The sequence below is a fragment of the Atractosteus spatula genome, chromosome 2, assembly GCF_055471065.1.
Source record: "Atractosteus spatula isolate fAtrSpa1 chromosome 2, fAtrSpa1.hap1, whole genome shotgun sequence".
Lineage (NCBI taxonomy): Eukaryota > Metazoa > Chordata > Actinopteri > Semionotiformes > Lepisosteidae > Atractosteus > Atractosteus spatula.
The window spans coordinates 47,996,120-48,011,614 of NC_142707.1; the positions used below are offsets into that span (position 1 = coordinate 47,996,120).

Below are 15,495 nucleotides of genomic sequence, written 5' to 3' on the forward strand. Positions count from 1 at the left end.
TATGGCACAGGGCTGGTGATGTGTTCACAGACTGCAAGGCAGAGCGATGGCTTAGGATCTGCAGGTGCAGCCCGAGCAAATACTGTACGTTGCGAGGCGATGTCAGCAAGTTGCCAAAAGACAGCTTGCTGACGGAGAAGTCTTCATGTTGGTTTAGCGCACAGTCCACAGTGGGGGACTGTAATGTCATAGCAACGGCTTACGGAAAATAAATGCTGCTTCTTTTCCCTTTTTGTCCAGCGTAACCTGGAAATGTCTACAGGATATTTGACTGAATAATTTTTGTTCCGTATTGCCGAGATTCAAAAGCCGTCGGTCGTAGCAGCGCACTTTCAGCCCTCCCCTGGATTTTGTTTCAGAACACGGCAATTTAAAAAGTTGCCAAAAGGAGTTATTTATTTTCTTTTTTTCCATACAGATTATCTTCTAGCTTCCTCCTTCAATAAAACTTTTTTTCACCCCAAACCGAAACAAGTGTCCTGCTGCTGAGTTTACAGCGACACGTGACCGTCGGGCAGCACATTAAATTGAAGTGCATTCACAGAATAAAGACGGCCTTCTTTAAAAAAGGAACACATACATTTAAATATTCAGATCGTGCTCAATATGACATTATTTTCTAAATCAAAATATGTTATGCACACATCGCAGTGTTTACAAAGTTCTTTTCGTTATTTTCCCATTTGCTTGGTCCCTCCCCTATGCGAACCCCCCTAGTCGCAAGAAACTTGAAGCTTTTTCGGAGTTTTTTTCTTTCCCAAAAGCATCAAGTGCACTCGGTGCAGACGGAGTTTGGCTGATACTTCTGTTTTCGTTGGTGCTGCACGGGCAATGTTGAAAGTGAAGCTGTGTTTCTACCTTTGAATAAGACGACCTTTCGGAGAAAAGAAAAATACTTTCTCAGGAGGGGAAGCACAATTGACTTATTTATAAATCAGCTCTTACAGGATTTTTAATATCCACCTATCGAATGCTAGCAGGTATGAATATATATTTTTGTATACAGTATATTGTAGCGACCTGGCGACTATATCCAAGGGGGCCACTATATATATATATCAGCATATACTAAATGACACGCATTGAATATTGTGTCATTGGGACTCAGATGGTACGCTTCTCAAGTGTGATGATGCTATTGCTATTTTATGTCTTGCAACGATGGTTTTAAGACATTTTGAACAAAAAGAATTTGACCGTTTTTTCCAAAATAAAAATAATTTAGAAAAAGACTAAAAAACTAATTCATTTTCTGTTGTATGCTTTATGCCATATGCTTATTATTCAATCGTATTGCTGAATTATCGATTTTTCTTTTTATGGGGAATAGTGTTGATATTTCGTTTCCTATATTGTCTGGATACGATTAATCTTCGAATGCTACTTTTTAAATTCAAAGTTTGCAAGGTATTGTGTTATGCATGTTTTTACGGTTAAAATACTAAATTACCAATTAAAATGGAGAAATTGAGACAAAACTTCTGTGAGGTTTATTGCTGAGTTTCAGTGTTTTTTATCTTATAAATAACATGCGAACAGCTCCCCCTTTCGAACGAACTGACAACGATACCAACGTGTTAGGCAAATTAATTTAAATTTAATTTTAAAAATGCACAAACATAATTTCTTTTTAATTTCTGTTTAAGCATGACTTCAGTCTTGTAAACAAATGGTCGTCTCACAGAAGTATTTGAGACATGCCTGTCTGTGAACCACATGCGATCGCTGTTATACACGGGTGAGCTGTTCGCTTTAGTTGACTTTAGAGCGGATGTCGGCTTTAGGACCCGGAGGACGCCTTTGTTCGCAGGGAGAAACTGCCCTGGTTTGGCCAGATGCGTGGTTTAGAGCTCGTAAGCGTTTTACTGGAAGTTGCCCATCTAAAAAAATACAGAGACGGCGTAGCTTCGTATGCTCTAGATTGCACTGAATATCGTAATGTAGACGTTGTTCATTGTACTGATGTTGAATACCGAGCTAAATGTAAAGTGTAGTCATTTTGATTGCAGTATACAGCAATGTGAACTTTATTAGGCCTCGGTACATTTTTAATTCATCCAGACAGAACAATAGTGTCCGAAGTCTGGCAATTAAACGAGTGTGCCATCTAGAGTGCAGAAGAGCGGCGGGACAGCTTGCTGATGTGCACAATTCCGTCTCCTCGCAAGAAAGTAAAATTTAATAGGGATGAAGAGAGAATGTTAAGCAGTTGAAACACCCCGTTTTTAAAACCTGTACGACATGTATTTTCTTTTTTTAACCATCAAAACGCTGCAAAACGGACACTCTTTAGACCTTATAAAATTAAGACCGTATAGAATTTTCCTTGTTTTTTTATGGATTTGGCTGCGTGGAAATGAGTACTTTGTAACATTTTATTAAAAACAGGTTCATGTGATTTAAATATTGTAATAGTAACTAAAACTCTAAGGAGATCTTAATATCGAATTATTTAGTAGATGCCTTTATCAAAAGCAACCGGTATTAAAAACATCTGATGAGTTATAAAATACGCATAGTTGGAAAGAAACAGAGGTCGAGTTGGAACAAAGGAACAAAACAAATCAGCTACAATACAATAAAATCCGAAATAAACCCAGTTTTTAATAAACCCCCAGTGCTATTCACTACAGTCTACGATAACTGAAAAGCAGGAAAACAGAGTACAACTGAAATTACGACCAAAAGGCAGAGGATGGCGCTGGAGACGCTGCAGCCGTGGCGCTTTCAGCCGTCACAGGGGTGGCTGGGAGAAGAGGGATCTGTTTCAGGAGGGAGGATGGATGAGCCGGCCAGCTCTCCTTAGCAGCTGTCCTTAAAATGAACTCCCTCGTGTTGAGGAAAAGCCTCTGGATGTTAAACATATATCACATCCTGTATTAAATCAAGGGTGAAAGTGGGCCTGATTTCAAGAAAGCGTTTTATATACGAATGATCGGGTTTTACTGTTTAAAACCATCTCTGTTTAAGCTGGTGATATGAATAGCGATTTTACACGATTTGATTGCTTAAAGATAGTTCTCCATCTACATAAGAAAGTTCTTCAAGGAGAACTGTCTGAATTGATGAGAACTGATTTTTATTAACTTAATCTATATGATGTGTATAATCATTCTGCAGACATTGAATGCAATGCATTTGAAAAGAATAAGGTGAGCTAGTGTTGAAAGAGCTTTAAGAGCCTTGGCCATTTCAAGAGATGATCTGTTTTATGTACAGTAGTTAAGGGGGACTTAACAGTTGTACTGGAACTGAGTTTGACACTCCACTGGAGCATCAGCATGAAACTGAGATAATGGTCTTTTTATGTCTGAGCTGATTAACTATGTGACCTGTAATTTTCTTTTATAAATCATTTGTTAGCATACAACTTGGAACCATATGACTTCAGACATTTGCCAGTTTATCTGTGCATAGAGTACATCGACAGTGCTTCCAAACAGCGTATTAATGCCATTTTCCAGATGCCTGGAATTTGGTTGTGCTTGTCTAAAGAGATATTTACAAAAAGGTTTATAAAGATCAGTACCTGGCTTCTGTTGGTGGAGATTACTTTTGTTTGATCTTTCTAAATCAATATACAACACATACAGCTGTACCAATGTTCGCACTATCCCCCAGCTTAGTTTTGTGTTGTACTCTTCACAGAAAACTACGATCAAATGTGAGAATTGTATACCATTAATCCATTTTCTAACCGCTTCATCCAATTCAAGGTCAAGGGGGAGCCAGAGCCTTTCCTGGCTAGCAGCAGGCACGAGGCAGGATACACCCTGGATGGGACGACAGTGCACACATAGACGCAGACACGCACACACTCACATCATGGCCCGCTTGCCCAGCAGCCAATTAACCTAGAGTACATTTTTGGACTGTGGGAGGAAATTGAAGCACCCAGAGGAATCCCACACACACATGGGGAAGACATATAAACGCCACAGAGATGGCACCCCAGGAGTTAAACCCAGAGCCCCAGTGCTACGAGGCATCAATGCTAACCACTGTGCCATCATGCCACCCTATATACTGTACACATGCTGAATTGTTATGGAGATTGTAGCTTGTTTCATAGACAGGACAGGAGTAAACATAGAGTAATGTAGTGTGGAGTGTAACTATTCACAAAATACAGCCCCCCAATAATGTTAAAGGTGCAGTACCTGGAGGTAGAGGTACAGTATGGTGAATCTGATTTAAAAATACAAGAAATACAAACAATACAAAAATGTGTTTAAGAGGTGGCAACTCTTGATTTGTTAAAATGTCTGTGCTAATGTTTTGGGAGATGAAATTTAAAGAATGACCTTCCTATTATTTCCTTGCAGACCTGTCAGTTCACACTGGCTGTAGTCATTTTTCAGCCTCACACTCGAAGTAATTTGTCAAGAACTGCTAATGCAGACTCAGTGGAGAACATGTGATAGCTGAACATAGCCACTGTAGGTTTTATAACCTTCCATTACAAATTAACACCTTTCTCTTATTATCCAGACACTTTGATACCAACAGCAAGCATATAAAGGAAACATAAAAATACACTTACAGTAAATGCAGATGTGTTTTCTCATACAGTATAGGTGCAAAAATGAATATCCGGATATATTGAGATGTATTTGAGCAGTAAATTTGTAATATAACAAAATATTTTTTAAATCATTTTTGTTATATTTCATTATATGGAAGTGGCATCTTGTTAAGAGCTCAAGACAACTAGGTTGGATCAGTGAATACTGGGAATCGGATCTCAAATGAAAAACAGGTCAGTGCTGCACGTAGAGGTGGTGGCCAGTAGGTGGCACTCTTCCTTGTGGAGCAGAAGACCTTGACCACTGTCCCAGTGTGGTGAACAAGTCTGCTGTTGTAGGAGGTGCCCTCTTTTAGATGAGACACTAAACCAAGATACTGACTGCTTGGTCATTCAAGATTTTATGGCACTTTTAAAACATTTGGGGCCTTTAGGGGACTACCTCAGTTCTGCCCTGGGCTTGAACAATCTGTCTTTCCTGACGTTTCATCTTAATTCAATGGTGAAACAATTTCTCAGTTCTCTATTTGAACTAAACTTCAGTGGCAGGTGAAGAGGGTGACTTCCTATTGATAAAGCATTTTGAAGGATCTTTGGAAAGCACTATAAATGCAAGACATTTTGATTTCTTATTATAGCCATACTTGCATGTGTTTATATATGTATGAGAATAGAGGAGAGTCCATTATCTTTTTCTACTGGCCTCATAGTTAAGTAGTTGAGACATTTAACAAGCACAGACCAGTTTCAAATTAAACTGACTGGTCAGTACAGCACAGATACAGTATCTCTGAGCTACTGTTTGCTTTTGGTGATGTGTTGTCTGTATTTTGAATTGGCAGCTGTTGTTATTCCTAAAGACAAATGCACAGAAAAGATGGCAACTGGGCATTGAGAAAGGTTGTATCATAGGCTTTGCTCCTCCTCCTGCTAAGCAATGACTCAAAAGAAGGAAAAAAATATTAACAGGCACAGTCAAGGCTCTTCACCGATGGGCCCCTTTTATCATGAAAGTCATCTGTATTTGTTAAAGATTTTGACTGCTTATTTTATCTTTGAGATTACTGGAAAAAATAGTGGAATCAGCAATGTGATTCTAATTGTTCATATATAATATATCCTTAAGGATATATTTACATTCCTATTGCATGTGAGATGTAGCAGGCTGGTGATGAAAGGTGATGAAAGAAATATTACTTTCCTGAACATGCTGGAATCTTCAGCATAGTAACCTCATTCATGTGTGTTCAGAACAGTGCGGAAAAAAAAATATTTTTTATCATGTCAGTGTTGTTTTATTTGAAATGGAAATGGATGGCATCTTATAATGCTTTGTTATGATGTCCTACTTCTGGAAATTTATACTGCTCACACACTAGTTCTATTGGTAGCGCTTCCAAAAAAAGAACCACTACGTGCTTTCTTCATTATATAACTGCAGACATGATCAGATGTCATTTTGTTAGGCTTATCCTGCCTGTATTCCGCCTGTAATTTAACACATGCATGAGCTTGGCACAAACGCTCTCTAATGTCCCCAGGCTAGAAACAAGCAAGTAACCAGTGACTCACTATTTTCTCATCTTTGGTCGTCTTGGTTTTATTAAATATTAGATTAAAGAAAGCCTAAGTTGGAATATAATAGTTCATACTTTGTATATTGCTGAAGCACATTGAATTCGTTATAGCATTTTTTCTTACTAAGCAAAACAGAAGAAGGAGAATGTCAAATCTCTACCCAGGGTGTGTTTTAAGTTTCTGTACCTGTGCAACATAAATGCAACATTCAGGTGTAACGGATATACTCCAACATTTTAAACATAGATATCAAACAATTTTCTGTTGTTCTTTGCAGTTCATGTTAGAATGTAGCATTGAGAGACATTCTATTAGAGCTGAAATTCAGGGATCAGCTTATACTGTATCTCCTAAATTAGTGAGGACAATTCAAATGTCTAAATGTCATCCAGCTGCTTACTGCTTGTAACCAAGAATAATTATTCATTTATTTTCTCTTTTTACTGCAACATGAGTACTTTATTGAGTGACTTATTTTATATGAATAGGTGGAGGAAAGGGTTGCAAGTTCATACAGTATGGAAAATGGAAACTGAAATAACAAGAAGAAACAGGGGTTACAATATAAAATGAAAAATGATTAATGATAAACCCTGTTAATATTTTATTTTGTGACTTTCTGCCTGTTTTAAAGTAATCCAATATGCATAATTAACCTGTTTTATTTGGCATTGCACAGCACCTTGGGAAGTTAAGTCACAAAAATGGTATTGAAGGCTAATATTTGTGTTTTGAAGTGAGGAGTGTTCAAGGACTAATGATAATTGTAGTTATATGTACTTATTGTATGAGCAAAGTCAATGGTTCTGCCTTTAATAAGGATTTGGCAGATGTTAAATGCAAAGCCCACTTTAAAAATACTGAACGGCAAAAGATTTGACTTTTGGGCAGTACATATTTTACAGAAGTATCTCTAAGGTTTTTTTAAAAGGTTTTTTTATTCTTTATATATTTATTATCACCTGAGTGGATAAATCTATTCACAAGGGTTCAGGATGGATGTCCTGTTGTAAAAAACACATTTAGGGGCAAAGAATAATGACTTGAATGGGAATATGTACAGGTTTGCTCCTAAATGAGCAGTCTGTGGTTAAAAACTACTGTTCATTTTTACAATGAGAGAGTTACTTTGTTCATTTTTGTATAGCATTAATGTGCACTGAAGCTGGTGGACTGGTAAATAAAATATAATCCTAAACTGGTGCAATTATAGTAACTAGTGTACCGCTTAGCAACATTTAACAGATCAGATTTACTGTATAACAAGACTCTGTAGCCACAATATTGGATTGGGTTGATTTAAGATTTCTTACATAATAGCTTGAATACCCCAGACTCACAGATGTTTGCAGACTGTGGTCTAGAAAGAGAAGCATGTACTGTAGTTAAAAACAGAACGGCTCAATCTGAAAAAATGAATAGTTGCATTGCCAACCACAGTCCTGCTTCACATAGTAGAGTCAGAACTCTCCGCAACGTCCTGTGAAATGAAGACCTGTGCAAATGTTTTGAGTATGGAATGTGATGGAATTTTTGCTGCTTTCAGTCTTTTGTTCTCCCTGCTGAGGCAAAGGTTGTGGAGATTCTTGAAATTTAAGAAATCAGCAACACAGATTTTGTTACTTTGAAATGTCATTTTTAAAATGGTGTTGGATTTTGTGCCATTTTCTTTTCCTGTCTGTAGAACTAAGTTACCTACGAAGACAAAAGGGAGCTGTGGTAGCTCAGATGGCAAGGGTGTTGAGCTCCTGACCAAAAGGTCCTGGGTTCAATCCCAGCTAGGGGCAAGTGATGTAGCTTGGTTTAATTCCTTCCAGATGGCTCCCGGGTCCACTCAGCCTGCTTCCCAATTGGGTAGTTGGTGGTAATAGGCTGGCTGGAGTGTGATGCTGACCCCATCACCTCCACCATCAGTGTTGATTAGCTAGGAAATTGGTGGCCATTGTCAATGGGCCTTTATATCCTGAAAAGGGACCTACTTACCTTATGAAGAAAAAAAGAGGTCCCTTTCAAGATTTTCCCTTGGGAAATGTGTAACAATGTCCTTTTAAGTGCAGAACACTATACAGCATTTGCTGCTGGAAGGTCACTACAGTGAAAATCATTCCATAATGGAAACTGGTGTAATTGCCCTTGATAGTTATTGACTGAACTTAATGAGACCGAGATTTCAGTTGGAAGAATGACAAAGATCATTATAGTGTTTAATTAGACAAATTAGTTTTCCATAATTAAATTAGAATTATACAAATGTCTTCTTAATTGAGATATGAGTCTCACTAAATGGAAACTTTAATAAATGTGAAGTGTCTTAACTGTCATTAACATATGTAGTCAGTTTTCTACCATAACTTATTTAAAATGTAAAATGCAGCCTTTATCCTTTTGCTTCATGAATTGTACTATAGAGAACTTAAAATGAGTGTCCACCTGTTGCAAATGCAAATGTCTGTAATTGCCACAGTCCATTCTCCCATTAAAGACGTGGTCATCAGTGGTGAACTGTTTTTTCAGATCTGTGAAAGTTCTCTGTAAAGATCTTCCTTACTGTCCCTTTTAGTAATTTAATAAAATCATGAAAATAAAAAGCATTTTATTTTCACTCACGTTTAGTGTCATTTTGCGACTGATTCACTTTTGCTGGTTGGAGTTTCTTTTTTTTGCAGAAATGGAGTTTATAATGAAAGTTCGGGAGGGATGACAACCACGCTCAATCATACTCAGCTGTCAGTAATTAGCAATCGCTCCTGTCATCCTTCCTCCACCAAATGCTATAAATACCAACCTGATTTCCTACTCTCCCTCTCGTACAACTTTTGCATCCCAACTCCACCCTAACTCCACCTCTGCAGTTACCCCTTGGTTAGCCTGCGTGGGGGTCCTGACCTCCTTGTCCTATGGGATCCTTGTCCTACGCCTCAGCCAAGCGGGTTAAGCCAATATCCGCTCCTTAATAGTTCATCACGCTTCGATCTTGGGTGTTGTCGTTCCTAGTGAAACATTGTGATGGGGAGCTGCTTCTTCTGGCTCAAAGACCTGTTCCAGTTGCCGACCAATTTTAATGCTATCCTATCCATTGAAGGGTCTGAGTGAAGTATTCTATCCTCCAGTTTTCGGAGGTCCTGGAATAGAGCTGCAAAAGACTCGAGTGTCCATTGCTTTTCTTGCGGTTCCTCTTCTTCCCCTTCTTCTTCACTGGCGCTCTTGATAAGCTCGTCAAGGTCTTCCTCTGTTCTTTGGGCTCCTCCAGCAGCTCTTCCACCTCCCCAGGTTCCATGTCAGAGAATACTGTAGTTAGGGGATGTGTAAAGGCACAAACCCGGACTAAAACGCTACGCATGCGGGCTCGCGGAAATGCCGTCGCCTGCCCTGTACTTCCCCTAATGTTTTTTTGGGGGGGCATCCCGCAAATAAACAAAACCGCAAAGTACAAACCCGGAAAAAGCGAGGGATGACTGTGTATATAAAAACAAAACAATTATGTAATAACTAATTTTCGATATACTGTAATACTGTAAGTTGAAAAGGAAAGTTAGATCCTTAACTCACATAGTACTTTCCCTCTCCTACATAGAGATACATCTCACCTTCTAGACCTCCCGCTCCCCATCTCTCTCGCAACCTTTCCACAACCCATTTACACCCTTTCAGCAGCTCCCTGGCTCATTCCTTGTGAAAGCTGGGGGGAGGTCAGTCAGTCTCATCCTTAAAGCCAAGCTGCCGTTCTCTTCTAGGTGAGTTACGCCAAATTACCTCTTCTACATTAGTTCTACTATTGCATTCATTCCAATATAACCCAGCTACTGAATTGTGGATTACTGCTCATGATTAAAATGTATCATTCTGTATTTGTACTAATGTTTTTGCACCCTTAGTGGACATTCTCTTTTGAGAATGTGCTCATATTCAACTGTATTATTCTTCCAGAATCCCATTCACATTTTGACACTGAGGGTTTTTATCATGTCCTATTGAGTTTAATATATATATATACTGTAGGTGTACAAAATAAATGCAACATTCAGGTGTAACGGATATACTCCAACATTTTAAACATAGATATCAAACAATTTTACAGAAAATTTGAAATGGTTTTAGTATGAAACATGACACAGTTTCAAAGTGAAAACAGTTGGTACTGGTTATGACCTCCCTGTGTATTAACACAATCCTGGCAGTGCTGATGCTCAGACCTGATCAGGCTCTGGAAAGGCTGAGATGAGACATTTGACTGCTCTTCCTATGCAGCTACAGCCAGTTGGAGATGATTGATCAGTGGTAGTTGTCTCCTGTTGATGGAATTTGTCATTCGCTTCTCACTGTTGTTCTATTGGATTTGGGTCATGACCAAAAGCTAGGCACCTCAAGACCTTGAGATTGTTGCCTTGGAAGTCAAGCCATCGAATTCCTAACACTGTGCTTTGGCCTGGTGGAGAATCTATAGAAAGAAACGGAGAAACCTGGCTCAAGGATGTCATGTCACTGAGCAGCAAAGCTGTCCTCAATCTGTACCAAAGGCTTTCTTGTGCTAAAGATACCCCTTCCACTGCCCTGCCAGTTGAACAGAGAAGCAGTAATGGCAGTAATGTGCACTATGGCGTCTACTGTACATACACTTTGTGTTTTTTGTCAGGGGCGTTGGTCAATAAAACATTCCATAGCTTTTGGCCGTAGAAGACATTTACTTTATCTCTTACCTGTCAACATGCTACCCCTGAATGATCTCCAAGATCATTTTGATGCATATGGTGAGCTACAGTCATCCTGCTGATCCACAAGTTATTTCTTTCTGGAATGTCTTGTGCTGCAGCTATTGCAGTCTGAAAACAATTATGCAGATGGATCAGACAGATGTAATGGTTCTGGGCCAGTATATTGACCCTCAGGAGATCAATATTCACAGAACTCTGGAACTCAGCTTTACTTTTGAGTGAGAATGCTTTGTGGAATTTCAGTTGAGATTCTTAACTTTAATAATATTTAAAAAGGCGTGTCAAAACGTCAGTATTTGATACTGTGTAATTGCCTACAGTATAATGAATTCCTATTAACAGGCTTCATGTACAAACAGGCTGTTTAAATAGCCTGCCTCCTGACCTCACTATGTCTGTTTGGATTGTGTAGATCTGTTTCTGGAAGCCATGAAAACAGAGTTTTTGAAGATACAGATGAAAAACAATTTACAGTGTTTCCTTATGGTAGTGTTCCCTCTTGTGGCCATCTGAGTTTCTTGCAAATAGATTTACAGAAGATTGCATCAGCCTGAGTGCTCAAACCACACCACCACTTTAAATGGAATTTCCTTTATATATATATATTTCCCAGTGCTTTAAAAAGACATGATAATTATAGTTGTATGAAAGACCATTGATCGTGAAGAGCTGTACTGACAACTAGAAAGATAACAAGATGTTTCAGTTTCTTTTTTGGAGAAAAAGGTTGTTTTCATATACTGCATCCACACAATACATACAAAAGACTGGTTACTGGTTTTCACATCAAGGTACAATGTGTATCTTATCCCAATAACCTATCTTTTATTAATAAATATGATTAACTCTGAATACTCAATATCCTGGGGTATTTATGTAAGTATTTTATATTTACAGTATAAAAAATATAAAGTGTAGTTAATATAAGATCAAAATAAAGGCTGCAAAGGAGGGGAAGCCATTCTGCCCATTTTATTGTTTAATAACTTAGTAGGTCATTGGATCTAAAATTTTGTCTAGCTGTATTTTAAAGGAGCCTAGAGTGGGAGCTCCATCCGTGTGGCTTGGCAACACGTGCTAGCCACCCACTGCTCTTTGTAAAACTATTTCCATGTCTCCATTCTAAATTACTGTAAATCAACCATTAGTTTCCAGTTGTATGAGTATGAAGAGTATGAAGCAACCCTGGGTTGAGTCGATAACCCTTATAATGTTATATCCATTGTTCTTGAACAAAAATATTTAATTACTTTAACCCCGGATTACTAATGGATCCTTGGCCCCTCTAATCTATAGTCTAAATCTTAATCTAAATAATAGATATAGATCACAAACTGCCCAGACAAAAGTTATGGTTCATGAGGTTCTTGATGTGTTTCCTCTACATCTACATGCATTATTACCTTGAACTCCTGGACTCCAATTGCATTTAATATGAGAATTAACCTGTTGAAGGACCGTATCGGTTTTCATTCTGGAAAATTGATTATATTATGTCATATGTTTTAGTGGTCCTTATTGCATGTTCAGGGAATTCTATCATATAATCATAAAATAAGGGATTTTTTCATTTTAAGCTGCCCTAGACCCTGTAGAATCTGTGTCACATTAAAATGACCTAATATTAACACATACCTGTATGTAGCATACAGGTATCTTTAACACAGTACACATTGTTGTTTTCAATGACTATGAAAATCTTTGTTAAATATTATTAATATGTAGCAGTGCCTTTATTATCTTCTATTCTTAACCCTGGTTATCTTATAAACTGTTTTCTTTATTGTTTACATTTCTTTTATTATGGTAATATTGTATTAAAAAGTTTGCAATATTTTTAGTGCTGCTGTGTTCTCTCATAACTCCCATGGTGTCATTTTTTTTTTCACCTGTGCCTACAGTTTAGTATACTTCTTTTCTTTTTTCCCCCTTTTTTTAAATCCTGAGCCCATTTTTGCAGTTTATTCTTCTAGAATTTGCCGAGTTTCTCCTTTAATCCATTTAGACTATATTTTCTTAATATTTAAAACATATTTTAAGTCCCTGCAAAGTAATTGCAATGTAGAACTTGCAGCAGCTTGGGGAATATGTTATGAAAGAAAATCAAGAATGCAATACATTTGGTTTGTAACCAGATACGTCTGAGATGTTTTTTTTTAAATGATGAATATCTCGTGCTCTCTGCTTTCAGCAAACCATAAATCTCATTCATAGTCACTGGCCTTTGACCATTTTAAAACAATCTGCTTAGTTTACCAAAAGGCCAAATAATAGCTTGGTGAAAATGTAAAATTTAAGTTAAGTCAGAGCTTGTTTGCAACATGCCAAAATTGTTTGATAATGCTTTTACCAGAGCGTTTGGCGCCACATAAGTATATGTTGTTTGAATGCACAGAAATCCAAGATGCACGAGCCTTCGAGATGTGTAATGCATTTTTCTTTCTTTTTCAGCAGAGCGAGAAATAGCTACGCAATGGGCCCGTTACCACTGATACTTCTAGTCTCATTAACTGTATTAAGTTCAGTCTTTGCGGAAGAGAGTGAAGATGAGTATACCTGGCACACACAAAAAGTACCACTAGTGTTGAATAGGAGAACTGTTACCCTTAGTAACCCAGAGTTCAAAGCCGAAGCCAAACTTGTGTTAAATGGAACCTGTGGGATTGAATGCCAAAGCCAATTGCCCCTGCCAAGTATGTCTGACCTTGAGAACTTCCTTTCATATGAGACTGTTTATGAGAATGGCACTCGTACCTCCTCAGAAGTGTACTTCAGGGACTTTGATCTGCAGACGGAGCATGGGGTCATCAAGGACACTCATGCGCGCAGGAAAAGGCAAGTCTATGGCATTGACAGTCGATTCACTATAGCTGACAAGCAGTTTGTGACCAATTATCCGTTCTCTACAACTGTCAAAGTCTCCACGGGCTGCACAGGGATCCTGGTGTCTCCAAAGCACGTTCTGACTGCGGCCCACTGCATCCATGATGGAAAAGATTACGTGAAAGGCGTGAAGAGGCTAAGGGTTGGGATATTGAGACTGAGGTCCAAACGTAAGGGGAGAAAGCGGAAAGGATCCAAAAGGAATCAGAGGAGCGCAGACATCAAGCCTTCTTTCCAGTGGACAAGGGTAAAACGGACTCAGGTGCCAAAGGGATGGTTCAAGGGTGTCTCAGACAACGTGGCAATGGATTACGACTACGCATTACTGGAGCTAAAACGGGCTCAAAAGCAGAAGTACATGGAGATTGGCATCATTCCCTCAGTGAAGAAACTCCCAGGAGGCCGGATACACTTCTCTGGCTTTGACGACGACAGGCCCGAGCAGCTAGTGTACCGCTTCTGCAGTGTCTCCGACGAGTCCAGTGATCTGCTCTACCAGTACTGTGACGCCCAGCCCGGATCCAGTGGCTCTGGAGTCTACATCCGCCTGAAGGAACCCGGGAAGAAGAAGTGGAAGAGAAAAATCATCGGGATCTTTTCTGGTCACCAGTGGGTTGATGTTAATGGCGTTCAGCAGGATTACAACGTGGCTGTCAGAATAACCCCTCTGAAGTACGCCCAGATCTGTTTCTGGGTGCATGGAAATGATGCAGACTGTCGAGGCGGTTGAGGGATTCATAAAATGACTTGACCAGCACCTGTTATACTGTATATTTAATCTTTTAAATTGATTGCCCTTCAAAAAAAAACAAAACAATTATTTTAATGTTAAATGGGAAAACATCAAAAGTAAACAAGATATAAAGGCTTGGGCCTTTTTTATTTATTTAATGATTGCTTTTGATCTCTAAAAAACAAAAGAAAAAGCAAGAATGGCAGTTTTAAGAAATATCAAAATCGAGAATATGGCTTTAAAACAAGGGTTCAGTCATTACATCTGAGGTATAAACAGCTTTAGGCTGCCTGCCAATATAGAAGCATTTCTTTAAATATTGTCTGCTGCTTAAGATGGAATAGAGAGTTGCTCATTGTTATGTATAATCAGTATTTGCTTTAAGTTAAAGGTGGCTTTTAAAATGTGTCTGGTTTTCCTATAGAGTACAATAAAGTAGGAATAAAATAGGATGAGTCTGTTATGATATAGGTCAGAGAAATTAATCATTTTGTTTGCAAAACTTGTTTGCATATGTGTTTTGGACATTTTATAGAGCTGACAATGTGCATGTGATTTTTTGTTTACTGTTTTTATTGAAGTTGATTGAAAAAGAATTTCTATTTTTCAAAATCATTTCTCAAATTTTGTAATTTGTTTAAGACACGACCAAATTTATTTCAAAATCAGCAAACAGCTTTAAGAATATAGTTTGCTCAAGCTAAATCACCACATTTGGTATGTTTTGGTAATGAAAAGGATTGAAATGTTTATCGGTGCACATACAAATCATGGTGCTTTTTCATCTCTGTTAGGTTAAGATGAAATATTAATGGTGCTAATTTAATTTGTAAAGTTTTTGGAAACCTATCAGAATATATTATTAAACAGAATTGTATCAATGTATTTAAATGTGATGGTAAAGTGATGGGTTTAAGAAGTCAATAAAGAATTTTAAATTGTGTTATTTTAATTTAATAAATGAAGGTTTCAATGTTTTCATGTGTAAACTTTTATAATCCAGCTTCTTTTCATTTTCAATATTTATTGTAATTTAAGTAACACATTAAGCTACTGCAGTAAGC

The 15,495-nt window shown here is 38.1% G+C and overlaps 1 protein-coding gene across 2 annotated transcripts; it reads left to right on the forward strand.

Annotated features, from left to right (window-relative positions):
- The first annotated feature begins 808 nt into the window (after positions 1–808).
- Positions 809–14,880, forward strand: prss35 (serine protease 35). 2 transcript variants are annotated; one of them, XM_088905140.1, is made up of 2 exons: positions 809–980; positions 13,267–14,880. In XM_088905140.1, exon 2 carries the CDS (start codon positions 13,289–13,291, stop codon positions 14,426–14,428), a length of 1,140 nt encoding a protein of 379 aa, XP_088761266.1. In that variant the 5' UTR covers positions 809–980; positions 13,267–13,288; the 3' UTR covers positions 14,429–14,880. The 2 variants fall into 2 exon arrangements, with proteins under 2 accessions (XP_088761266.1, XP_088761275.1); XM_088905149.1 differs by having other exon boundaries at positions 13,270–14,880.
- Positions 14,881–15,495: the final 615 nt, after the last annotated feature.

What these genes read in the sequence shown, in the direction of transcription:
- prss35 (XM_088905140.1), top strand. Translation starts at nt 13,289, where the DNA reads ATGGGCCCGTTACCACTGATACTTCTAGTCTCATTAACTGTATTAAGT.